We start from the raw sequence: 27317 nt of genomic DNA, 5'->3' as shown, positions 1-27317 counted from the left end.
TAAACTAATATAAATGTACAAGTTATTAGATTTTGCATATAATAGCATTTTAAAAGAACCTTTAAAAATGTAATACCTGCAGCCGCTAATCTAATAATACATACATAAGACGGCCTTTCTTGAACATTTTTCACAGTTTTCAAGCAGTTTACATAAGTATAAGTATATATTGAGATTAATTACTGTGCAGCACTCTGAGTTATGGCTGTAAAATATTTTTTTTAGTTTTTAATCACATTACTGAAAAGTTTCTACACATTTGGATTATAACACGATTGCTTGCTATGAGCTCTGTCGTAAGGCCTCCTCCTGAGGAGCGTCCCCACAGCCTGATGCTGCCACCACCGTGCTTTGCAGCGAGGATGGAGGGTTACTGTATTTCAACGTGTGGTGAATCCTCGCTGGCAAACAAAACACTTTACTTTCTTGTCATTAGAGCAAAGAACCTTTTTGCAGTTGAATTTTGGGGTCTCTAAAATGCTTTTGGACAAAGTGTCGTCCACATTTCTCCCGATCTTCACCTGAAAGCAGCTTTGCAGGGTCTTTCCCGTCTCAGCTCCTGAAGCATTTTACTTCTTCGGAGAATTCTTTATGGCTTTAACTGCAGTCCCTCACCTTCCTCCTCCACTTTGACTTTGCTGTAGCAGATAATGATTAACCACTGACTGGACCTTCACACCACTACTGACACGCAGTAATTGCGGTTGAGTGATCTGGTGAACTGTGAGGCCGTCGGCAACAATCGGCTGGACCTCTGCTGAATTAGAGCTGAAACTTTAAAACATATTTGTGTAATCACACATTTCAATTTCAATTACTATTTATCTTAATGCATCATGACTTCAGTGTTTCCATTTGTTGCTTTTATTTTAAACTGTGTGTGTGTGTGTGTGTGTGTGTGTGTGTGTGTGTGTGTGTGTGTGTGTGTGTGTGTGTGTGTGTGTGTGTGTGTGTGTGTGTGTGTGTGCTCCATTGTATTCATATGAAAAGTGCTCTATAAATTGCCCTTGATTGATGATTTTTTTTTGTTGAAATCAATAATGTATTTACATTAAAAGGTCAATGTTAATGTTAATCGGTAGTATTAAAGGAGTTATAACAGCCTGGTGCCTGGGTCACCACCATCAGACCGACTGCAGGGGTGCGTGTCAACACGGCGGTTTGACCTTCGACTGACCTGGAAGGAGGCTGTTGACTCTCTGACGACGCATGTCAGCCTGCTGTTTACTGATTGTCCTCAAGACCTGCGAGTTTGCTCTGATTTGCGGATTGTAAATCTGTGGCAGATTATTGAGAGACAAAGGCAAACACTACTTTTCAGAACACAGTGGGATTAAAATGATGGAAACGCTATAAACAGACTTCATTATCAACGTCCAGGATGGGTTGGCTAGAAAACCTCTCTTACAGTTTTGAGTTGGAGGCCGGTGTCGATGACGTAACGAATGGCCGGCAGGGAGAAGGAAGCCTCTCCGAGTGTTTCCGTGAGGACGACTTTCCTTTTGATGCCCACAGACGAAGCAGCAGCTCCTTGAACGGATGCGCCTGCTGCTTTGGAGCCGTCGTTCTCCTTCAGAGCACAAGCTTCTTGGTCAGCTTCATAGATCCTCTGGGTCATCCCACCCAGCCCGGCATGCAGGGGAAGTATCCTGAGGGGTCCAAGCTGAGGGCTCAGAGCTAAACACTCCTTCTCCAGCAGGGCCAAGCAGTCTTCTATTTCCTACACAAACCAGAGAGGAGACAGCACACAGTCTGAATTCACCCCCCAACAATTCTGACATATTGTGAAGAGTTTTAGGGCTGCCCAACGGAACCCAGGAGACGTTTTCGGTCTGAAATGACTTTCAGTGTTACAGCAGAGAGCGATTTGTATGTGTGTGTTCAGAAAGAATTAACCAGGAAATGGACCGTCAATTCCAGCCACAGCTAAAAGAAACAGACACGCTCAGATAGGTCCTGGAACGGGTGTGGTGATGTTGACTAACAGGGAGGTAAAATGCAGGAGGTTTAAATACAAAGGCTGGAAATGTCCAAACCCTTGGATAGGTCTTCGATTTCTAAATGAATCAGAGATGAAAACGTGATCCGATTGATGTCCAAGTCAAAAGTAAAGACAAATGCAATGTTTTTAATCTTTAAAACATGAAGAATATTTCATGTACGTATCCCAAATAACAAACAATTAAACCTTGATATGGCTGCTGGAGGAAAGAGTGCATCTCTCCAGAAGAAGCTGACAGGAGTCAGCAAACCTGAGATCAACTGATGAAGACAGACGTGAGGAAGAAGTTCCACTAATTAACCAAAAATACAATATTAACTTTTTGATATTGCCGTTCAAACGGCGCAGTAAGAGATCTATAAAGAACTTAAATTAGAAAAAGTTGCATCCGATGTGTGCACAGTGGTGCAGCTGGAGGAAAACACAAAGTCAAATCAAAGTCTCACATATCAGGTAGAATTACGTTTTAGATAAAAAGCACATTAAGTACGGTATTTGTAGAAGTGGGCATCGAGTGACAACGTTTTATCAGCGTTTCCTCCCGATTAACATCAGGGGTGGATGAAGATGTTTAATCCAGCAGGACAAAGAGCCGGAACATGGAAGAGGCGTTACTAAGAATTGTTTCAAAACAAAGAAAAAGCCTGCGGGTTAATGAAGGGTTCGGGTCTCCAGGTCCATCAAGCTTTGACACAAAAGACATCATTTCATGGAGCAAGTGTCTTTCTACTGCAGGAACTCTTCCACGGCTGCGTGAAATCTTTGGGGTATTCCCATTTGACTGTGTTGAAGCCACAGGGGACATGGAAGCCTCCGCTTCATCCTTAAACTTGCATTTGTGGGTTTTTCTTAGGCCCCAAGTCTGTTCAATACAAGTCATGTCCAGGTGTCGGGCTGCTGTCCACCAACTGATTCTCAGCAGAAGAACAATGACACATTTTAGACTTAAAATTTAGACAGAACGACTTCCAAAAAATTTTATTCCACCTTTTGGAATGACTTGGAGTCTAAACAACGTTGTGCAGCAGCAGCAGCAGCAGCAGCAGCAGCAGCAGCAGCAGCAGCAGCAGCAGCAGCAGCAGCAGCAGCAGCAGCAGCAGCAGCAGCAGCAGCAGCAGCAGCAGCAGCAGCAGCAGCAGCAGCAGCAGCAGCAGCAGCAGCAGCAGGAGGTTTACACCAGGCTTTAGATCCAGGGATCACTCCCTTTTTCCAGCAGCACAGTCGAAGTTCAATTCCAGAAAAGATGGTGAATATTAAAAATGTTCAGAGTAGTTCAACAGTATACTGAAGGATAATACGTGTTTGTTTTTTTTTAGCCTTTTTACTTGTACTGAGAGCTCGTGACTTTGCTGCTGCGTGTGTCAGCTTCAGTTTCCTTTGCCTTAAGTAAAACCCGGGACATGTGAACGAGGACATCAGACACCTGCAAACCACCGGCGGCCTCTCAGGTTCAAGTGTCCTTGGTTCACTCCGTTAGAAGACAAAAGCAGTGAAACTCTACAGCTCGCCACGGGGCAAACATCGGTTTGACCAGTTTTTCTTTCGTGGAAAAATAGAGCAAAGACTCAGCTTTCACTCTGGGACTTATTGAGTTCGCCTCGGGGAACTGGAAAGTACCATGACCTCCTATTATTAGACTCCAGATTGAGGTCATTGCTTGTTCGGTTGTTTTGACAGTGACATCATTTTCGAAGCGAGAGCGTCTGTGTCCCTAATTGATGACGCAGAAACAGGAAACCCCTCCCACACATTTCCAGCGGGCGACAGACATCATGGCTTCAATACATAAGACAGACTTTGAGTCGTTGATGTCACACAGCAACCGTTTGTGACTTTGGTGCAAACTGAGCACTCGTCTATAAATAAACGTGGAACGTTGCAGCGAGTGCAAAGATCAGACTGACCTGCTTGTTAGACTTCTAGAACCAGAATTTAATCATCCTTTGTTTTATTTTTGCTGTTTTTATATGTGTATGTATTGAGGTGTTTGCTATTTACTGTGGTTTGATTTCCATTCGAGGGGATTTGATCGTTTTCTTTCACCTCTGCCACGAGGGTGTGCTGGTCGGTTTGTCAACTCAAAAATTTGTGGACGGATTTAGATTTTTATTTATTTATTTTTTAAATGGCAGGTTTTGACATAATTGTACAAGAAAGAAGCGGTTTAATTTTGAGTGGGATCTGGATCATATTCTGGATCAAAGAAAAGAAGAAAACTGCTCTGTAACATTATAGCGAAATTATGAATGGATTTTAATGAAATACGTTTGACTGATTAATAATGTGCAGGAGAGGAAATGATTACAGATGTCCCATGGGAAGGACACAGCTGGAAGCCAGGCGGAGGTATAAACTCCCCCAGTGTCCTTTTCTTGTATGCATTTTGAAGAATAGGTTTGGTTTTTGAAATTTGTGAAGGGAAAATATCAGCATGCTGTTACTTGAATAACTGTAAAGTTCATGCCGCATTAATCAGAAGTGCTTTCCGTGTAAGATTGACAAATATAAAAAGGGTTAAGGTCATTTAAATAACGTGGTTGATGAAACGCTCAGAGCTCGGGAAACTATGAAAGAGAAGAGAAGCACGCACTAAAGAGTTATTAAAGTTTCAGATGTGTGAGTCACTGGCCTGGGTTTCCTTGTCCGCTCCGAGAAGTGGTGAATAAAGTAGAAATGGTGATGACGTACCTGTGAACTGGGCAGAAACACCATCATGTCTCCTTGCTCTCCTCGCCGGTGCAGGTCTAACACCATGTGGCAGGCGGCAGCCACGGAGTCTTTCCCTGCCGGCAGCTCCCTGTACAGTGTCTCCATCTGGGGGTCCACAGCATTCCCGTCTGCTCCGTCCTGCTGATGCTCGTCGGCCGAGGGGGCCTCCGCGGGGGGCTCTGCGAGGGGCCCTGCGGGGGGCTCTGCGGGAGGCCTCAGGGAGTCCAGGGAGAGGTGGGGGACTGAGGAGCCCAGGAAGGTGGAGAGGCGGGGCGCCAGCGCCAGGTGGGTGAGGAGAACCACCCGGAAGTTGTCAGGCCTCTGGCGGCAGACGTCACACAGCAGGCCCAGCAGCACGTCGGTGGGCACGGTGCGCTCCTGGAGCTCATCCAGAACCACCACGCCGTACTGATGCAGCAGGGGGTCCGACATCATCTCCTCCAGCAGGACCGTGTCACTGACAAACCTGAGGGCAACAAACGCAAAAGCTACTAACAAGTACTGTTGGAATGTCACATGTTCTTCATTTTAATGAACCTTAGTAGGGCTGAGCGATTTGGTCTGAAAAATATAATAAAAAAGTAATGCCTTTTTAAAGAAAAATTCAAGTTTCGATTCGATTTTAATTTAGGACTTGAATTTTTTAGCTACAAATTCGATAAATCGATTTTTTGCTCAGGACGTGGCTCCATAGACCAGTGAGAATAGTGATTATAGACACCTGGAAGCCGAATATAGAGAAGAAATTGACAGTCGGAATGTTTTTTGGTTATTCCATCCAAGGGATGTCACAACTGGGACATAGGACCAGAGAAGGCTGACATTGGTCTGTGTCCATGAGGAATATGTTGGAGGACTTGTACTGAAAGAGTGAAAACACTTAGGAAACCCGCTCAGCGACACCGCGGGAATTTCCCTGACAGGAGCCCAAGCACTGCTACTGAGGTAAGAAGAAAACACGCTGAAAAATGAAGCACGTGTTTCCATCAGGGATGCTCACTGAAATTAATTCATACCCAATGAATTTAAAAGCAAAAAATCTTATCAGAAAATAAAAGTAAAAACTAGCCTTTATATGACTTTTATTAAAATATTATTTAATCTGTCTCAACATAATAAATAACAGAAAATACTTCTTGTAAAAAGTCTATTTTCAGTTTGATACTCAACACATTAGAAATGGTATTAGTGCAGTTTGAGAGAAAAATAGTAGAACCTATTTGATAGATAGAGAACTAAAACCCTTCCTGATTCATATTTATCTTTTCCCATCATCGGAGCACAACTCGGATCAACTTTCAGTTCATCCACAATGATCTCTAATTCATCTTCACACGTGAAACTGGAGGGAACAAAGAGTCGAGGTGTGGCTTTTAGTAAAATAGAGAGCAAGTAGGATTCTGGTAGAAAACCTGACACACTCTGTGATATCCTGTACAGCTCCTCCAGGGAGAAGGTAGTTACACATTACAGATACACAGACACTCCCTCAACCAGACACACAATACAAACAGGACAGTTCAGGCTAGTTGAAGGTTTGTTTTTACATTTTATCTGTGAATTACACAATAAAATCTCCAAATTGTATCATTGATGTTCAGTTGATTGTTTGATAATGTTGATATTTGTTGCTCATTATTGCAATAAATCTTAAAAAGAACAGCTGTTGTTCTTTATGTTCTGGATTTATGGAGAATGAAGATGCTGCACTTTGTAAGCATCAGTGTGATTGTGTGTTATAATGCTGCTGCTTTGTGCAGTGTGGTCATCATGTTGGGAGTAAACCCGTCTCCTGTGTGAGCGTCCAGCACTTCATGGCAGTGCTACTTGGAGAGCACAAACTGGACATTAGTGTAGACACAGACGTTAATGAGAATAATCTACAGTGGCACCGTTAACTGTGGTAACAATCCCACATTTGAGTGCAAGTTTGACTTCTTTCTCTTTTGCCAGACTAAAACACTACGTCTTTTAACATCTTTCCAAATATGCATAAATAGCATCAAATACATTTTAGCAGACCTTTTAACAACTTTCAATGATTTAACCCTTTTCTATGAACTCATTTCTCCCATTGACATAAACTTTCACTCAAAATGCAGACTGTGCTTAGTCATCGTGTCACGCCTTCCACCTCGACGGCCACATAGGTGCACTGTTGTTCCGGTTTTCCCTTCTTTGCCCCACCCTTCCCTGTTTCCATCAGGTGGGCGTGGCCAGGTGTTTATGGGGGCGGAGGGCGCTGGCCGGGGAGACACCAGCTGATGGGCTTCACCTGCGGCGGCGAGCGGCCTGATCAGCTCCACCTGACTGCTCCTGCTATTTAACCTGGCGCTTGACACCACTCCACGCTGTACTGGACTCCGACAGTGACTGTTTCCCTGTGTGAGATCTCATTCGGTGATGCCAGTACGCCTTACTTAGTAACGCATTACTCTGCCTGCACCTGCTCTGGGATCAGTCGCTATGAATTCCTGGACTAACTCTGGAGCCAGACCCACGACCAGCCCAGCCAGTGTTCACAACTCGCTTCCTCGACACGCCTCCGCCACCTGCCTGCCTGCAAACCCCACCTTCCTGGAAACACACTCTGCCCGCTTCACTCCGTCCTGGAATCCTGCATTCAGCTCTCTCAGCTCCACCTCGGATCAGTCAGTCTTGAAATTAAAATAAAGATTTCTTTAAAACCAGCTTTTGAGCTCAGCTTGCTTTCCGCATTTGCGCCTCAGGCCACACGTATGGAGCTCGATCCAGGTCAAAGGGTTTGTTCATTTAAAAAAAATAAATAAAAAAATGTGATTGACAAAAAAATATGTTGAAACTGATTGCTCAAGGTTTTATCTTCATTTTTGAAAAATTAAAAACACTGTATTCAAAATGAAAATAAGTGTATGAAAAGTTTTTTTCAACTGACATAATTTTGGTTCAGATCTGGAATTCTTTTGATAAAATCCTTTATTATCATTTTTCACTCTTAAATATAGTTCTTTAAATGTGGGTGTTATTTTTTCAGTTGCTGGTTTAATGTTTCCAGATTAGGATCTTATTTTTTTCACATTCAAATCCTGTTTTCAAGTTTGAACTTTTTTTTTTCACTTTCAGACCGTATTTTTTCAGGTTCAAACATTTCGCCCTGTTCTGGCATGGGGGCGTGGCCTCCACTTAGATGGGCGTGGTATCCACTTAGATGGGCGTGGCCTCTACTGAGGAAGCTCAAACCTTGAACATTCAGATTCAAAATATTTTTCTTTCGATCCCATTTTTTTTTCAAATGTACAAACCCTTTTGACCTGGATCTAGCTCCATACGCGCTCCGTAACATGTCGACTTAAAACTTAACTTGGCTCCCACAACTAATACACAACTGAATTAATGGAGTACTACCTGGTATTGGGGGTACGAACGAGACGTCAGAGAACCGCGAGGGTTTAGCATGCATGCTGACCTGAGCAGGGTGTCGGGTGTGCAGCTGTCATCGTGAGAAACCCGGTAGCCCACCTCCAGACCCAGGCTGAGGTCCATCTCATCGGCCACCCGGAGGGCCAGACTGACCGCTGCCACCGAGTAAGGCTGCGAGCAGCACACCAGACCCTGAGAGAAGTCAAAGGACAGCGCATACTCCACACACCACTGTGGCACCTGCAGGGGGAGGAGAAACAGAAAACGGGTATTACCACATCAGAGACGTCCCTCAGTCAGTATAACATTAGGACAAAGTACCAGTCTCCTCACTGGCCATGACACCACTGAACTCCTCTGAAACCTGCGTACACTATTACAACTAAAAGACATGTTAGACCCTCTTCAGAAGAGCTCTCTGCCCAGTTTTTTTGTGTGAAATAAGATTAAAAATGATCCGTCAAGCCTATTACGATAAAACTGTGGCCACATCTCAGTGATCCGCTCTTTGCCTGGGTTTCTTGTTCCAAACGTGAGCTTTCCCTTCAGCAATATATCAACAAACTGGGGTGTTGCTTTCATCAAAACATGTATTTCTAGAATATCCTCAGAGAAAACGCACTGGTATCATCATCAACAACTAATTATGTTAAACCCTCGCAGGCTCGCTGCAATTGACCATTCAATTGTGTTTTGGTCATCGAAGGGATGAACAGCAGTTTTCTTCTCTTGGTAATCCAGGTAGTACACGTAGAGACTGCCGTCATGAGCTGGTTCATATTTCAGTTTGGTACAATCCCATTATGGTTGACTGACCAACGAAGGAGCATCTTTAAGTGCGAGCATGCGCAGGAGGGTGGACACGTAAACGTCTGGAGAGTTTTACTGTCTGAGGTCCATACTTTCATGGCCATGACTGTTGCCTGGAGGCCATGTACGACTTCACCTGGAACATCAGGTTTGAATATTATTCCCAGAATGTATTGCCATGTTTTTACTTTTGCACGCCCACCTTCAATGTCATTGAGTGTTGGCGAGTGCACAGGGCAGCGATACGACGGTCTGATCGTGCTCCGACACCCCCTGGACTACAGAAACCAGCCAGGGATCCACAGCAGCCCGAGATTAAATATTTAATCAAAGTCCTCGTTAGATCTAAAGTTGAGGAAGGTGAGAAATGCTGGCTCAGGTTTCAGACAGACACACAACTTGTACTGGAGGGAGGGAAAGTTTCTGAAGGAAACACACTTCCTAATAAACAGTTAAAATCTCCACAATAAAGCCACCAAATATTCAGACCAATGGGTGAAAACTATCTCTTTCTTTTTGCTATTACATAAAACTGTAAGGTCAAAGTGGTTGTGCTTTGATAGCAGTTGTAAGAAACCATGTGTGTCATCAGAATGATAAAAACTTAACAGGTGAAAGACTTAAAGAGAACAACACCTGAGGTATATTGTTTTACGATACAGAAAGAGACGGAAGTGCTGGGCTGCTTCTTAATGAGATGAGTGTTCAGGTTACCGCAGGCCGCCGTGAGCCAATGAGACTGCTTTAATGCCTGAAGGGAGCCGAGGAGCAGGTAGACGGAGAACCAGGTAATCTCAGGAAAAAGCGTAAAGCCTTTGTCTGTACTAATAAGGACACCTGCTATTTATTCATCTTTCAGTGAAGCGTGTACATCTTGGATGAGTTTATTTTGAACGGCTTTGGGTTGGAGATGACTTTTCTCAGTGCACCTGACAAAGTTCCTTGCAGTTCCCAACATACTGATCCGATCGATGCAGCAGAGCATCAGGCAACAAACAGCAAACACACAACAAAATAAAAAAATAAAATAAATAAAATACATAAAATACATAAAATAAATAAAAATAAAATAAAATAAAATAAAATAAAATAAAATAAAATAAAATAAAATAAAATAAAATAAAATAAAATAAAATAAAATAAAATAAAATAAAATAAAATAAAATAAAATAAAATAAAATAATAAATGCCGAGGTGTGACTTGTAGTCCAGAAAATGCAATACTAAATAGCATGACTATAGATTCATTGTGAGTTCAGTTAGTGGGACGAAGGCGCTCTTTAACATAGATATTTTGAAAGAAACTAAGTTATGAAGTAACGACAGATTAAGCGGCGACAAACCAGTTGAGTTAAATTAAGCAACATGTTGCTAAAGCACCGAATGCTACTGATGCACCACAGGCACAGTGGATCCAGGCAAATGTTACATTAGTGGGATATATTTCATGTTATAGTTAGATGCGATAGTGACGAGCTGAAGGCAGCGGTGTTGCAGTAATCTGATATTTAATGTTGCCCTCGATGGTTTGTGCTCACCTGTGTGCTCTTGCCGGCTCCACTGGGAGCGCTGAGCAGCACCATGCTGCGGCTCTCCAGGTGCTCCAGCAGACTCTGCCGGAGCGTCCACACAGGCAGGCGGCGCCGCTCCTCCAGCAGGGCGTAGTAACGTGAAGAGAAGGGCAAACCGTCGTACGGGTTGACCTCCAGGTCCCCCAGACCCTCGACTTCCCCTGAACCGCCCTCGCCGTCGTCGTCCAAGTCTCCAGACAACAGGGAGGACAGGGACAGAGAGTCCAGGGCTGTGGACGGACGCTGCAGGGACCCGCCGGTGGGCGAGGACACTTTAGCTGGTGTGGAGGACATCTCTAGGTGGGGGTGGGGGGGTTCACAGAGAAGCCTGGGGTAACCTGTAGGGCAGAAAGTAACAGCGTCACAGGGGGCAAAGTGACCAGACGTAGAAGAAATGGTTCAACCATGACTGAATCCTCACATTCCTGCAACATGCAGCTCGGAGTCACATTAAGCTCTCAAACCACCAAGGACAGGATGCAAAGAAACCTTTTCAGATTTTTTTTTCTTATTTGCACACTACACTTACTTTCCACCAAAAACAGGCAAAAAAAAAAACACTTAAAGATGAACCACCAGAAAGATGAAAAGAAAAAAGGGAGAAACTACTAAAAAATAGCTCAAAAGAAAAAATTGCAAAAGTCAAAATGCTGCCAGAAAAGCTTTATCTGCTCGAGCGGCTAAAACCAACTTTACAAAATGACAAAGGTTGACAAAAAGGGGTCTGTGCACGATTTTGCGCACGCGCGTCCTTGCTGAGAGCATGGATTGGAATTCACAAGGTAAAACTGCTACAACTGCTAAAATGGCTAAACTACCAAAATCTGCTTAAACTAGTAAAAAAAAAGTTTAATTAAAAAAAACAAACGAGCAAAACAGATAAAACTCAAAGAAATGGCTGAAAGGCAAAATAACCTCTGACTGAAAGTTAAATCAGCTAAATCAAATAAGTTGCATAAAAGAATTGAAAAACAGAAAATATTGAAAAAAAAAAAAAAAAAGAAGAAAGAAAGCTGCAAGTAGCGATGAACGAGGCCTCGCATCCTTCCTGGTCAGCGATTGGAAGCATGTCCCCTAGGTGGCGCTGTGACTGACAGTGTATTTTGGTTTCTGGATGTGATGCATGCCGACTGTGATCATACATATAAAGTCTGAGGCTGAATGGAGCACGTACAGGGTAGCAGAACCTCCTGTCCATCAATAACATGTATTGACAACAAGCTGTAAATGCGTTGGTGACGGGACTCAAAAATACATTCAATAAATTATAGTATTTGCAATGTGTGTTGACCAACTATAACAGTTGGAATAACCGTAACGTTAGCTTGTGCACAAGTGTTGTAATGAAAAGAGACGGTTCTTTGGTGCCGTGAGAGAAACAGGTTTTAACTTACACTCATTGTGTCTGCGGGATTAAAGCAGAAAGCTCACTGGTGAGAACAAATATCCCGGGACCATAGATCTCCCGGTTATAAGATGTCAAAACTGTGTAATAACAACAAAAACTCACCGATACTGGGACATAACAGATGTACTAGCTCAGGGCCCAGCATGGACACACAGGGCTGTGTTGTGTTTCCTGAAGCCTGCTGGTTGACTTGACATCGTTTATGTGGAATATTTTGTTCACTGAAATGTGGATTATTTAATATTTACTATATTCTATGCTTAATGTGTGCATATTAACAATTAAGCAAGCTGGAATGCACCAGACAAGTGCTTTTCGGGGTGGTTCAGGTCCACTTTTTCTATTTTTAAGTGCAGATAACCAACCTTACATGGTTTAAATGGGTTACAACTGAGTGCCAGCTTCTATTTTCTCTACTATCCAGGTGTTCCAGCCCATGTGGGGGGGTTATAATGAGAGTGAGTTTGTAGATGAGAGCAGTTTCTGCCTCTTTAAACCAAAAAAACTAATTATCTAGAGCAGAAAAACATGTTTAACTTGTGAAATAAAGCCAACACAGCTCAAATTTATTTCCACTATTCATAAAAAAGGCTTTATATTATGTTGCATTGTTGTCTCAGGACACCTTCGAGCAGACTTTAAAAAAAATAGAATAAAATCTATATATTTGTTTGGGCTTTTCTTTACACCTACCCATCTTTCACAATGAAATGATCTGAGCAATTTTATCCACATTAGTCCTCATATTTTCTTTTAGCCATTTTTCTACCATTTCTGCTTTCGACACAGGGATGCTGCCAAAGTTGGCAACGCGCCCCCGAATCTCCGGATTAACCGTAACAGAACAACAATAAGCCAGCCGTCTCTGCGGGTGAAAACTTTAAATAACCTGACGCACACCTCATTCTCACACTGACACACCCGAGTTCACAGACGTGCACAAGTCCTTCTGCAGTCTCCACAGTGAGCTGAGGACGGCTGCAGGGACTGGAACCATGTTCAGACTGTAAGCTGGGGACGGCTGCCTGCCACACACACACACACACACACTCTGATGGGAGATTTTATTATTGTTGCTATTGTTCATTAACTTCCAATAATACATTTGAAATGTACAATATATTGTGCAGCTATAGTGTTCAGAGACAAAAATAAACTACCAACAAGTGTCGTCCGCTTGTTCAATGCTCTTATATTAGACATTTGTTTTTAAATTCATAGTGAGACAACTGGGGCAGGTTTCACTGTTTCCAACTGTAATAAAGACACGTAAATACTTTTATAAAACATTCTATTAATTTACAAAATGTGCAATATTTAAGAACATTTTGGAGAGCTCTAATGATTGAGTGGCCACACAGCAGAAATCAACAACAAAACAGAATCAAAACAAAAATACACTGAGAATTGAAGTAAAGTAAACAGAAGCAGGAGGCACTTTGTTGTTTTGATTGGAGGCCTTGGAAACTGTGTGCACGCCCCTGAGACAAATAAACCATCTGTGTCTCTGATGAGACCCTGAAGACAATCAGCTGATGGGACAAAGTCGAGAGAGAGAGAGAGAGAGAGAGAGAGAGAGAGAGAGAGAGAGAGAGAGAGAGAGAGAGAGAGAGAGAGAGAGAGAGAGAGAGAGAGAGAGAGAGACTGTCCTCTTACATACAAGACATCAATTCTGAATCCTGAGCCCGTTTCGTGTCTCACCGGACACAGAAGAGAAGAACCGTCCCTGTCTCGTTATTCCTGTCGTTTATCTGCCAACTGACAGACACACACTGGAGACAGCCGGACATACCTGCGGGACATACCGGGGGAAGGTGACGCAGGCGGGGGCACACGGCTCGCCCTCAGCCCGCTGCTGTTGTTCCGTCACTGCGCTCCAACCGAGTCTCAAAAAGGAGCTGGAACTGCACCCTCACCCTGTCATGGTGGACTCCCGGAGGACCGAGGACATTCTCGGTTCAGACAAAGACATTAGAGGAGGAGCAGGAGGTGGAGAAGGAGGTGTCTCTTTCTCCGGGCGGCTAGCAGGACGCCATGTTGGACTGCCGAGCTGTCAAACCTCAAGCTGCGTTCAGGGACACTCGGAGACTTCAGGATTGTGTTCACTGTCAAACCTCAAGCTGCGTTCAGGGACACTCGGAGACTTCAAGATTGTGTTCACTGTCAAACCTCGAGCTGCGTTCAGGGACACTCGGAGACTTCAGGATTGTGTTCACTGTCAAACCTCAAGCTGCGTTCAGGGACACTCGGAGACTTCAGGATTGTGTTCACTGTCAAACCTCAAGCTGCGTTCAGGGACACTCGGAGACTTCAGGATTGTGTTCACTGTCAAACCTCAAGCTGCGTTCAGGGACACTCGGAGACTTCATGATTGTGTTCACTGTCAAACCTCGAGCTGCGTTCAGGGACACTCGGAGACTTCAAGATTGTTTTCACTGTCAAACCTCGAGCTGCGTTCAGGGACACTCGGAGACTTCAGGATTGTGTTCACTGTCAAACTTCGAGCTGCGTTCAGGGACACTCGGAGACTTCAGGATTGTATTCACAGTCTCACCTCGGACTGGCAAAATTAAAATTTTCAGTTTTGTTGATGTTAATTGTTAAATGATTTAAAACAATTACATTTAAGGGAATTGGCAACTTTTAAAAGACTCAATGATTTAACTTTGAAAACTATGCAGTGGAGGTGATGTGACTTCCTGTATGGAGGTTTGGTGACTTCCTGTATGGCAGTGATGTGACTTCCTGTATGGAAGTATGGTGACTTCCTGTATGGAGGTGATGTGACTTCCTGTATGGAGGTGATGTAACTTCCTGTATGGCAGTGATGTGACTTCCGGTATGGAGGTGATGTGACTTCCTGTTTGGAAGTGATGTGACTTCCTGTATGGAGGTGATGTGACTTCCTGTATGGAGGTGATGTAACTTCCTGTATGGCAGTGATGTGACTTCCTGTATGGAGGTGATGTAACTTCCTGTATGGCAGTGATGTGACTTCCGGTATGGAGGTGATGTGACTTCCTGTTTGGAAGTGATGTGACTTCCTGTATGGAGGTGATGTGACTTCCTGTATGGAGGTATGGTGACTTCCTGTATGGAGGTGATGTGACTTCCTGTTTGGAGCTGACGTGACTTCCTGTATGGAGGTGATGTGACTTCCTGTATGGCAGTGATGTGACTTCCTGTATGGAGGTGATGTGACTTCCTGTATGGCAGTGATGTGACTTCCTGTATGGAGGTATGGGGACTTCCTGTATGGAGTTGAGGTATGGTGGCCCCTGTTTGCAGCCAGGTATTCTTGTTATTATTTTTTCATATATTCCGATAAATAGCACAGCTGTAAGAGCTTTAGCGATCCTGTGAGCAGGTAAAATCTTTAATTTCACTAGTTACATTGAGTCCACAGTAATAAGAGGTTGTTGATAGACAAATAATTCCGCACTTTATTGTGTTTCGTTGTAGCGGCTGTCTTAATTAATCAGTCCGCTCCCTTCAGGAGTTGCCACAGTGGATCATGTTGACTCCTCTGACGTCAGACTCCAAACATCTCTGTCTTTCGCTGCATCCACTCTCTGAGCTCGGCTCTGTCTCTGTGTCAATCATAGTTTTATTACCATTGCTGAAGGACTCATAGCTCTTTGGTTTCAACATGTTTGTCCTTTGAAGGTTTGAAGGTTTGAAGGTTTGAGCTCAAGTGGCAGCAGCACAAACAGATTAAACTCCCCCAAGTTGAGATCGGGTCAGATTATTAAAGATTTCTGCAAAATATCAGCAGGTGAGGCGGAATTGCTTTTCCTGGCCTTTTTCTTGTTTCACCTTGATTTTTCAGTCCGGAAAATTATAAATTTTGGGTGTTTTATGTTAATCAAATATGAGCAATCATACAATGAAACTCACATTTCCACCAGTAAATAATACGGTGTTAAGTTAAATTAATTCCTGATGGATAGGACCTCCATTAATTATTAGTTATTTAGGAATAATGCGAGTTACTTTTGCAAGTGAATAAAATCAAATTCACACAGATGTTTAATTTCTCTCAGTGATTTATTTGACAGGACCCGGGAATGGACAGAGACGGGCTGCTCAGTGACAGGACCTCCGGTGGCCTGTGTTTAAAAAGCAGCCTCACACTTGGAGTTGTGCTGCGAGAGACGAAGCAGCGGTGTGTGTGAGTGGTTGCGTATGACTTGGCTGTATAAGTACAAAAGGCATGTCACATGATGCGACAGAGCAAAGTCCATCCGGAGGTGTTCCTCCCTCGGTGTAGATAAGAGGTGAAGGGATCACTGACAGCTCCGGAGTCGGGTTACTGATTGTAGAAAGTCTGTCCGGCGGCCCTGACGCTGCCCACAGTGTGGATCCACTCCCGCAGGCGCTGCTCCCAGTCGCTGGACCAGCTGCCGCTCCGCTCCAGGTTCTGGCAACGGGTACGCAGCTTGTCCAACGCCTTCACCGCCTCCGGGGGGTCAAAGGTCAGGCCCGCCTTCTGCACCGCTGTCTCAAACTTGGCTGGAGATGCTGTTGCTATATAACATCTGGAATAAATGGGTTCATTCATTTCGAGAGCTTCGATGTCATTGAAGACACATTTGAATCGTTTCCGATCAAATAGAACTAACAAAGACTTTTGTTGTCCTTATTGAACGATTCTCTGAAGGTGGTCTGACGTTTGTGTGAATCTTTCTTCATGGGTGATGATTAAGGTTTGATAAGATCAGGATATGAAACGCTTCCACTTCTATGGAGACAAATTCTATGGAGACAAATAAATGTGATTTAAAAAAATAAAATTCTAAACTAAAAGTTATGAAAGAAATTAAAAACACTATTAAAAATAAGAATAAGGATAGGAAAGTTTTTTTTCCCAATTTAAATGCAATTTTGAATTCTTTTGATAAAATCATTTATTTTTATTTTTCACTCAAATACATTTTTACGGTAGTATTTTTCAGTTGCAGGTTTAACGTTTTCAGATTAAGAGTCAGATTCTTTTTCACATTCAAATCATGTCTGTAAAAAGTTGCGTTTTTTCTTTTTCACTTCCAACACTTTTTTTTTTCAGTTTCAGAGTTGTGGCCGTGCTGCGGCGTGGGGGGGGTGGGTGGCTTCGACTGAGACGGGCTGGCATTGAGTGACAGCATCCTGACACCACAACACTGAAAAAATAAGATCTGAAAGTGAAAAAAGAATTTAAAAAGTATATTCAAGAGTGAAAAATTAAAAAAAAAATTATTTCAGCAAAAGAATACTAGAGTTGAATTATAAAATTATAATAAAGTTGAATGAACCTTTGATAAACGTATTTGTATTCCGAATACAGTGGTTTTAATCCTTTAAAATTCAAGATCAAACCTTGAACTTTCCATTTCAAATTTTATCTTTTCAATCACTTTTTATTTTTTTCAAATGAACAAACCTTTTGGCTGGATTTATCTCTATAGACTTCTATTGACCACCCTTCCAAATCAATCATCAAAACACACGGAGCAAATGGAAAAAATATGAAAAACTATAAGTTTAAAGACGTTAATGTGATGCAGTAAAATTTAAATGATAGATAAGTTACAATATCAGACCACCAGGTGAAAAAAGTCTGACAGTCGCAGGTTGAATGTAAAGACCAACCATAACTTTCACAATTAAAGTGGAAAAAAAAAAAAAGAAACTTTTACTGGCACGACTAACCAAATCACATTTCTTTCAACTTTAATGTGAAAATACAGGAAGTCCAGCCTTCAGCCAACATGCGCAACATGAGTGTGACTTTAGATTAAATTTCATCTTGTTTCAACTCCGGATTACTTTCTATTTAAAATACTTTTATCTTCTGATGAAGAATCTTTAATTCTTACAAATAAATATGATCCTTCGGGCGATAAAAATGGAGAAGAAAAAAAAAAAAAAAGGACCGATACCGATACCGATACCGATACCGATCAGAGGGTCAGCATATCCACCCCATCCCACCTGGAACCAGCTGCAGAACCAAGGAGCTGAAAGCATTTGCAGGTTTGATTGAAGCGTGCGACTGACCTGGGGAGCCGGGCGAGGTGCGCACAGTGGTAGTGATGCCAAACGGCCACAGCTGTGTGAGGACACAGCACATACTGGTTGTCCTCCCAGCACCTCCCCATCGTCTCCAGGATCCCGTCGTCCGTCACCGAGCCGCTCGACATGACCTGCGAGAGCTGCGGGTCAAACGCAGAAGCTTTTAAAGTCCCGGCGGCGTCTCGCGGAGGGGGATTTCCATCGCGCCGCGCGGCTCTACCAGTTTATGGTGTTTCCCAGAGAGCGCGTGTCTCTGTGAATGCTGGAAGTCCTCCATCATTGCTTTCACTGACGCTCCGTCTCTGTTCAGCAGCAGCCAGAACACCCGCTCCATGTTGTACGGGTCCTGAAGGCAAAGAAACCTGGAATATTTAACCAATTCAACCTGCTGCGTCAGTAAAAAAAAACGCAACATGCTCTTCTAGGAGCTGCTGATCACAGCTTCACATCGGCTCAGACGGGATTCGTTGGATTTCTGCTGTGAAAGTCTTTCTTGGTTTTTACACAAGCTTTTATTTCATAATCCACAAATTCAGTCGTGAAAATGTGTTTTAGCCAAAACTATTTAGAGTTTTACCTTCATTTACTTCTCCAAAACCTGTCGTGTCATCTTGTTCAGGCAGGTTTCGTGTTAAACTGTGTGAGACACATGTTATGGACACGGTGCAGTGCGCCGAGTACGTTTAAGTACGACTTAAGAAAATCTCTGCGTTTCACATGAGAAGTAATTATAGCTGGAAGAGCAGCACGCGATGATTTCAGCTAATCGATCCAAGAGACTGACAATGGTCTGCTGCGAGGTTGGCCACCTCTGGTCTATTCCATATTTTCTGGACTATAAGTTACACTTTTGGCCGGTCATGTGACTTATACAGTATCATGAAGAAACTTCTACATCAAAATCTACTGGTAAACACCATATGTGGCCACAAGGTGTCACTGTGTGACAAAAGAATGCTGATAGAGTACTACAGCAAAAACGTCCATTACTTCAGTGTTTGACTGACTCCAGAAAGAAAAACCTCCACGGCAGTATTTAATGTGAGACATGTCGGTAAACTGCTCTGAAGTCGGATCAGAGACCGTGACAGTAACATTCCTGCTCAACATCTCAGATGAGGACTGAGCGTCAGACCGCCAGGCGTGTACCTGGATGTCGATGGCAGGCGCCAAAGTTTGTGTGACACAAGCTGCCATGGAAAAGTCCCCGGTGGTCACCGTCCGGTGGACGATGTCATTAGAATTCACCATGGCAACCAGTTTCAGGGGCAATCCCATCAGCTTCACGACGGTGCCCGCTGAGAAAGAACCAAGACAAACAGGACAGAACAGTCTTTACAGGACGACCCTCCAGCTAACAGGACGGCACGAACAACACAAGATACCAGTCGACTTCCTGCACACGTCCTGAGCTGCAGTCTCGCTGCTCGCTCAGATTTAAGGTGGAATTTTTCGTTAGAGACAAAAGTTTTCTTCCCAGGCAGAGTGCACAGCGGTCGCTAAGGTTTTTTTACTGAGTCGAACTCAAAGTAATGTCGGTATTTTCACACACTGAACGCTGCCGGTCCTGCTCTCTGCTGCTCTCTGCTGCTCTCTGCTGCTCTCTGCTGCTCTCTGCTGCTCTCTGCTGCTCTGTGTGTCGTCTCCTGTTGTTTACACCGACGTCGTGCTGCTCAAAAGACAGGCTCACAAAACAAAATCATGGTTTAGTGACACAGTACCTCAACCTGCTGGCGGTAAAATAACGGTAATCTAATGACTGTAATCCCTTACTTTATTGGTTACTTGAAAAAGTAATCAGACTACATGCAATGCGACGTTGCCCCTCAGTGCACATGAGGGTAGACATTTCAAGCAGTAGTGAAAGCGAGCAACAGCTCGGGAGTGAGGCAAGCTGCCGTGTAACAAACGACTTCTCTGGTGGTTCCTGAACCTTCTCTCCTCTGTGACGCTGCTCACTGCGATCCTCAACCGAGAAAAGTGTCCTCAATCCGTCCCCAAAGAGAAACTTTCGCCTTCCTGTTTTACGCCTGGTTATTTACTCCGTAATCAACCCACCTGCGATGTTTCCTGCCCCGCCTGTAGGAACCACCACCTCCAGCTCAGGAAGCTCCACGTCCGCCCCGGCAGCCGGGTCCATGCCACTGAGCTCCAGGTAGGCATAGATGAAGTGGGCCAGCTGCACCATGACCCGCGACCAGTTGACTGAGTTGAGACTCATGAGACCATAAGACTTGACCAGGTCTTGGTCGGCGAACAGGCGGCGCAGAGGCTGGTCGATGTCGTCGGAGCTGCCGTCCGCTGCAGAAAAAGAAATTCCCCTTTCAAATCTTACAGGGTCGCTGAGTTTGGTTTGAGAAGGACGCGCTTCTGAAGAGAACCTGCAAACACGTGGACGTTATCCTCCAGGCAGGAGATCATGTGCTTCTCCTGCACCGCGGTGACGCGTCCTCGGGGGTAAACCACCACCACGTCCAGCCCGGGGAGACCTTTGGCGCTCTGTATGGCCGAACCGCCGGTGTCACCTGACGTACCTGAAGAGCAGAACATTCAACAGAAACAATAATGGTGAAATTACCACAATAGAGACTTGACATTTTCTTATTTCAACCGTATTCTTGTTGCATCTTCATGCTTCCTACTCTGTTTTAAATCTCATGCTTCATTCTGAATGCTGCCACTATGGCACACTAATAGAGAAGTAATAACGAGGAAAAAAAATCTCTTATTTCAAAAGGCAGTCCAGGAAACTCTGTCAAAAAAGGACCCATTTACTCCAACACAGAGCTTTTCTCAAAGCACCTGACAAAACTCACGTTGTCATAATTTAGCACATTTTAAAATGTGAAAATGTAATTAAGCATGACAACGTATTGTTGTCATGCTTTACCTGACACTAAACTTGACTTTACTTTATACTAAATCATGACTGTAATGTGTTATTTATTAACACATCAAAATAATGTTTTTCAGATGAAGCTGGACACCAGTCCGTCAAACTCCCGAAGCTCTGGGACGACACCACCTATTTCCCCCTCCTGCCCCCCTCTGGCAAAAGGCTCCAGTCCACCAGGACCAGGACCAGGACCAGGACCAGGACCAGGACCAGGACCTAACGCCACCAGAACAGCTTATTCCCAGTCAGACTGATGAACAGTGGCTCAGTTGACTCCCCTCCACCCACTAACACATATTATTATTACTCACAATACTTTTTGAGTGCACATACTCAATGTTGGTTGTTTGGTGTTTTGCACCACGACACCAAAAGAAATTGCTCGTGCAGTGGAAATGTACATTTTCTAGAGTACCTGGAAATAAAACCTTTCTGATTCTGATCATCTGGAAAGATGACGCCCTCACATGTGTTATCTATCTGTCTGTCTGTCTGTCTGTCTATCTGTCTGTCTATCTATCTATCTATCTATCTATCTATCTATCTATCTATCTAGCTATAATCTATATATCGATTGATCTATCTATCTATCTATCTATCTATCTGTCTGTCTGTCTGTCTGTCTGTCTGTCTGTCTGTCTGTCTGTCTGTCTGTCTGTCTGTCTATCTATCTATCTATCTATCTATCTATCTATCTATCTATATATCGATTGATCCATCCATCCATCCATCCATCCATCCATCTATCTCTACACTGTATTAGACAGGCTGTTTATTCCTTTTTGTCCCTGGCTGCCGTCTCCTGTGCTTCGGGTCACGTCTCCGGCCTCACCCCACAGACCCCCCGACTGGGTCCCTGGTTTGAAACCACGCGCTGCACGTCGTTGGCGTTCTCACCTACGATCACGGTGGCCCGGCCGCTCTCTTTCTGCAGGAAGTAGTTGAGGAAGCGCACGGTGCAGGTCATGGCCAGGTCTTTAAACGCCAACGTGTCTCCATGGAAGAGCTCCAGCACCGACAGGCCGTCCTTCAGCCGGGCGACCCGGACCACCTCCGGCACAGAGAACCCAGACAGGGCTTCGCTCACAAGGGCTGAAAAAACACACACAGACACAGGCAGTACGTCGTTTATGTGCTCGTCTAACGTATGTACTCATGGTAATTCTGTTCATTGTGGTCCGAGCGTCAGGCAGTGCCCTGACCCTATTACAATGCAAGGAACTATTATCATTATCTTCAGCTACTATTTTAGTTTTTAATCATACAGAAATGTAGATTTATATTAATTACTGTACCGATTTAAAGTCACTGTGTGTCCTGTACATACTGTCTGGATGAATTTACAATAAAGCTGGATTTGACTTGATAAAGAGGGGTTTAGTCTATGAAATGGGAGACGTCTGACACAATCATCTTTTTACCTCAAGAAGATCTCTGAGCCATTGATTGACAGTTAAACATCATTTTCTTCAGCTCTCAGCCAAATCCTGTGGACAGTATTACTCTGAATTGTAGAATTTAGTATGTGCAGAGAGATCCTGCCCACGCGTTTCCAAAAATGAGTAAATCCTATCATGTTGCAGGCGATTAAAGAACAAACTTCAGCTCTTCTTGACTTTTATATGGGAGAAGGTGCTTATAATGATGAGGAGCTTGTGTTGCATATGAACCTTTAAAGACTTTAAACCATGTTGTGCCTCTAAAGCAGGGATGTCACACATCAGGCCCGTGGATCAGAACTGGAGGCTCCAAACAGATTGTAATAATTTCAAAGAAAACAGATTTTTTTTAAAAACACGTTTTTGTTAATATTTCCCTCCAAAAGGTTTCATTTAAATTGGTTTCATGTAGAGATTGTAGTAATTCTGGTTAGTAATTGTTCAGATTTGGAATAATATAAAACATTTTGATCATGTATACTCTGTACCACAACAATAGAAAATGCTCAAAGTTTAAATTTAAAGGGTTAAGGTGTCACTATTTTATCATGTCTGTCCACTCAAGGTGACATTGTGCTGCATGTGGCCTCTAAACTAAATAAAACGTGTTTGACTCCCCTGATCTAGAACATTTCTCATGCTGGTTCCAGGGTTCTCACTCTGACAGCTCTTTCTTTATAGTTTGTCACTGTCACTGTTTTTGAGCATGCTTTAATTTAATTCAGTTCTAAAAATGAAAGGTATGTCTCATTTAGACTTTAGTTTGGGAAATTATTGGGGGGGGGGAAAAACTCCTGCAGGGCAAAGAAATCCCCTGAAACCTGGATTATAGTGGATTTTTAAATACATAAATGAGAAAATATGCAGAAATGAATGTTAGTAAAGGAGACGAAATGGTTAGATGATGATGAAGGAGTGTGGACTGCACGTTTTTTTCCCCCACAGTTAATCTGGCTCGACTTTACAAAGAACCCAAGAGAATCGAGTCAAAACTTTAATGCTGTGGAGGGATGTTTTATTCTTGAAATGGGAACAGGAAGTTGTTTTAACGTAACTTCCTCCTTTTGCAGCTTGAGTGTGGAGAACTGTTGCTGCCTTGGCGCCTTCGTTGTAACTGGTAGTGATGGTGTTGGTGGTTGTGGCACCGCTCACCCTCCAGGTCCGCTCTGGGGATCAGCGCAGTGGGGATGAAGAGCGAGGCCACCTCCACCACCAGTCTGGGGTAGGGCAGCCCCTTCCAGCCCCTCAGGGTGTCGGGGCTCAGCAGCGGCAGCGTCTCCGGCATGAACATCCCGCCGTCTGGAGCGTAGCCCGAAAACAGGACGTCCCTGAAGCTCCAGCCACCGACCCCACCGCGAGTACTGCAGTACTGCATCCTGCTACCCTGCCAACAGGCACACAATATGCTCACAACACACAATACACACAACATACAATACACACACAATACTTACAATACACACACAACACACAATACACTAACAACACGCAATAAACACACAACACACACAACATACAATACACACACAATACACACAATACACACACAACACACAATACACTAACAACACGCAATAAACACACAACACACACAACATACAATACACACACACAATACTCACAATACACACACAATACACACAACACACTAACAACACGCAATACACACACAACACACAATATACACACACAACACACAATACACACACAACACACAATACACCCACAACACACAATACATAAACAACACGCAATACACCCACAACACACAACACACAATACACTAACAACACGCAATACACACACAACACACAATACACACACAACATACAATACGCACACAATACTCACAATACACACAACACACAATACACTCACAACACACAATACACACACAACCCACAATCACAACACACAATACACATACAATACACAATATGCTCACAATACACACACAACAGACAATAGACACACAATACGCTCACAATGCACAATACACTCACAACACACATTACACACACAACACACAATACGCTCACAATGCACAATACACACAACACACAATATGCTCACAACACACAATACACTCACAACACACAATACACTCACAACACACAATAAACACACAATACACTCACAACTCACAATACACACACAATACACACACAACACACAATACGCTCACAACACACAATACACACACAACACACAATACGCTCACAATGCACAATACACACAACACACAATACACACACAACACACAATACGCTCACAACACACATTACACACACAACACACAATACGCTCACAATGCACAATACACACAACACACAATACACACACAACACACAATACGCTCACAACACACAATACACTCACAACACACAATAAACACACAATACACTCACAACTCACAATACACACACAATACACACACAACACACAATACGCTCACAACACACAATACACACACACAACACACAATACACTCACAACACACAATACACACACAACACACAATACACACACAACACACAATACGCTCACAACACACAATACACTCACAACACACAACACACAATACACACACAACACACAATACACTCACAACACACAATACACACACAACACACAATATGCTCACAACACACAATACACTCACAACACACAATACACACACAACACACAATATGCTCACAACACACAATACGCTCACAACACACAATACGCTCACAACACACAATACACTCACAACACACTCACAACACACAATAAACTCACAACACACAATACACACATTTCATTTAACCTCGGAGTCTGCAGGTTTCTCCCTGTAAAAAAATATTTTTTTTCCTTTCCTCTGTCTCTTTTATTTGATGAACAGAACAGAACAGAACAGAACAGAATAGAATAGAATAGAATAGAATAGAATAGAATAGAATAGAATAGAACAGAACAGAACAGAACAGAATAGAATAGAATAGAACAGAACAGAACAACAGAATATAATAGAATAGAATGCCTGATAAAACCACGTCAGCTGAGGCTCTGAGGAGGTTTTAACAGTTTAAATGAAGGAAGGCCTGTATCCTAAAGTTGAAAATGTTCTGTGTTCCTCGTCCAAACAGCCACGAGCTTTCAGTCTGAAGTTTACTTCAAGTTTTACGACGTCTCTTTGTTTCAAATGTCTCTGCGAACTCCGTTTGTTTCAGTCCCAGTAGTAACTTATGGATGTATTTATACATCAGAATAGCTCGGAGCTAACAGCGAGTGATGTTTGACGTCACCTCAATACAATACCGACCATTTGTACAAGAAAGGAACTTTATGTGGTAAAAGAAAATAGTTAAATGCATCTCTTTCATGTTGTAGCCTCTCACATGAAGATCTGAGGTTTCTGGCACATTTACTCAGTGTGGAAGAGCAAAGAAGTTAATCCAACAAGCAGGAAAAGGACCTAAATCACATCATAACTAATTAACTTAACAGTACAGAGCATGAACAATACTTACATATGAGCGTGAAGTGAAAAGGAGTTCGGAAGAACGTTTTCAAAAAGACACGTGTTCGCAGGCTGCAGGGAACTCAAGAGTCAGACCTTTGGAACCCAAGAAAGTAAAGAGAGTAAAGGAAGCTCTACTGCTGATGTTGGATAATCTGGACGTCACTCAGCTTACACTTAATATTTTATTTCTAAATCACCAGTGAGCTATATTGTCATTACATATTATTTTTCTACTGCAAAATCACCAGATTGATTATGATAATAATGGATGATAATGATAATGAGTGATGATGCTTATGATAATGATTGAAGATAATGATTAGGATTATGATAATGAGTGATGATTATAATGATTATGATAATGATGGAAGATAATGAGTGATGAAAGTGATTATGATAATGAGTGATGATTATGATAATGAGTGATGATAGTGATGGAAGATAATGATTATGATGAGTGATGATACGTATGATAATGAGTGATGATAGTGATCATGATTATGATGATTGATAATGCTGCATTAACCTTTTATAGAGAAAGTTACCATACTTATTAACTTGTGAATATTTGTTTTCTTGTTAACTAACGATGTTAAGTTCAATGGAGTATAATATAATAAGTAGTTGACAGCTGATGATGGTGTTTTTAAAAGGTATTTCCTAGAATAACTTGCAGCTGCTTTGCAGGAACAGTTTGTCTCGGTTTACAGATATTATCAGTCCATACAGAGGAGGTTTACCTTAAAGTCTCATCAACAGTTGTGTCAGGGCTGGAGTCTGAGCTGAACCTTTCCTCTGCGTCATATTATCTCCCCCTGCAGGTGTGGGTTTGACTCCTGTCGGCCTGAAGCACGAAGCCCTTAAAGCCGGCGGGGGGGTTAAACTCCAACCTGCTGCTTCTTCCTGCAGAGGAGCCTGAACAGAAAAGCCTGTTCGGCTCACTTGTCCTCACCAATCACTCTTTTTCACTCAACTCGTTAGGAAGCTAACTTTAGCAGCGGTGAGTGCACCCCCTCCTCCTGCTGCTGCCCGGACAGAACAGACCGTGACGCCGCAATGACCGGCGTAGACGTACCACACGGCCGCCATCTTGGATGGGTCCCCCGTGCACCCCTAGTGCATTTATTTCTACTTAGAACACACACACAGACACGGGCAGACACGCACACTATGAGTTGACCCCCCCCCCCCCCCCTCATAAATACTCAAAGATGAATACACATGTCAACAGGTTGTATTCGGTGTGTGTGTGTGTGTGTGAAATGAGTTGTTTATGGATTCACGTTTTTAAAATTTTTATAACATGTAAAAAAGTGTACATGTGAGTATGTGTGAAAAGAGTTGCAGAAACAAGGGGGATATTTTAATCTGAGCAGACTCACGATGCTCGCAGCTGTATGAGACATATATCAAATATAAATACGTCATCGGACTGAGGTTCACGTTGAGGGAAATGTTGAGAAAGGTCCACTGGTTGGCTCCCTTCAGCTTCATTCAAGTGTTTCAAAACAAAATACGGACATAGTT

At 43.2% G+C, this 27317-nt stretch overlaps 2 protein-coding genes across 5 annotated transcripts in view; both read right to left on the bottom strand.

Moving 5' to 3' along the window:
* dqx1 (DEAQ box RNA-dependent ATPase 1) overlaps window positions 1-13980 on the bottom strand; it is an 18966-nt gene extending 4986 nt beyond the window's left edge. The window contains exons 1-6 of one of the 3 annotated variants that reach the window (XM_080476542.1): window positions 13705-13980; window positions 10459-10829; window positions 8157-8350; window positions 4691-5177; window positions 1409-1720; window positions 1178-1277 (exon numbers count right to left, since the gene is read on the bottom strand). In XM_080476542.1, the coding sequence (XP_080332668.1) occupies window positions 1178-1277; window positions 1409-1720; window positions 4691-5177; window positions 8157-8350; window positions 10459-10785 (1420 nt within the window). In that variant the 5' untranslated portion in view covers window positions 10786-10829; window positions 13705-13980. Of the gene's footprint in view, window positions 1-1177; window positions 1278-1408; window positions 1721-4690; window positions 5178-8156; window positions 8351-10458; window positions 10830-13691 lie in introns of all 3 variants that reach the window. The other 2 variants (XM_080476543.1, XM_080476544.1) reach the window with 2 other exon arrangements.
* A 1950-nt stretch (window positions 13981-15930) lies between these two features.
* On the bottom strand, window positions 15931-26832 carry thnsl2 (threonine synthase-like 2). Of its 2 annotated transcripts, XM_080476540.1 has the most exons (10): window positions 26531-26832; window positions 25798-25883; window positions 23438-23669; window positions 21744-21938; window positions 20332-20484; window positions 20009-20251; window positions 19100-19248; window positions 18171-18296; window positions 17936-18090; window positions 15931-16437 (listed from the first exon to the last, which is right to left on the bottom strand). In XM_080476540.1, the coding sequence occupies exons 3-10, from the start codon at window positions 23658-23660 to the stop codon at window positions 16209-16211; spliced, it is 1473 nt and encodes a 490-aa protein (XP_080332666.1). In that variant the 5' UTR covers window positions 23661-23669; window positions 25798-25883; window positions 26531-26832; the 3' UTR covers window positions 15931-16208. The 2 variants fall into 2 exon arrangements, with proteins under 2 accessions (XP_080332666.1, XP_080332667.1); XM_080476541.1 differs by lacking the exon at window positions 25798-25883 and having other exon boundaries at window positions 26531-26820.
* Window positions 26833-27317: the final 485 nt, after the last annotated feature.

This window comes from Lipophrys pholis (assembly GCF_963383615.2).
Source record: "Lipophrys pholis genome assembly, chromosome: 12".
NCBI classification, from domain to species: Eukaryota; Metazoa; Chordata; class Actinopteri; order Blenniiformes; family Blenniidae; genus Lipophrys; species Lipophrys pholis.
The sequence above is the reverse complement of the archived record's forward strand: the minus strand, read 5'-3'. Positions and strand labels throughout refer to the sequence as shown.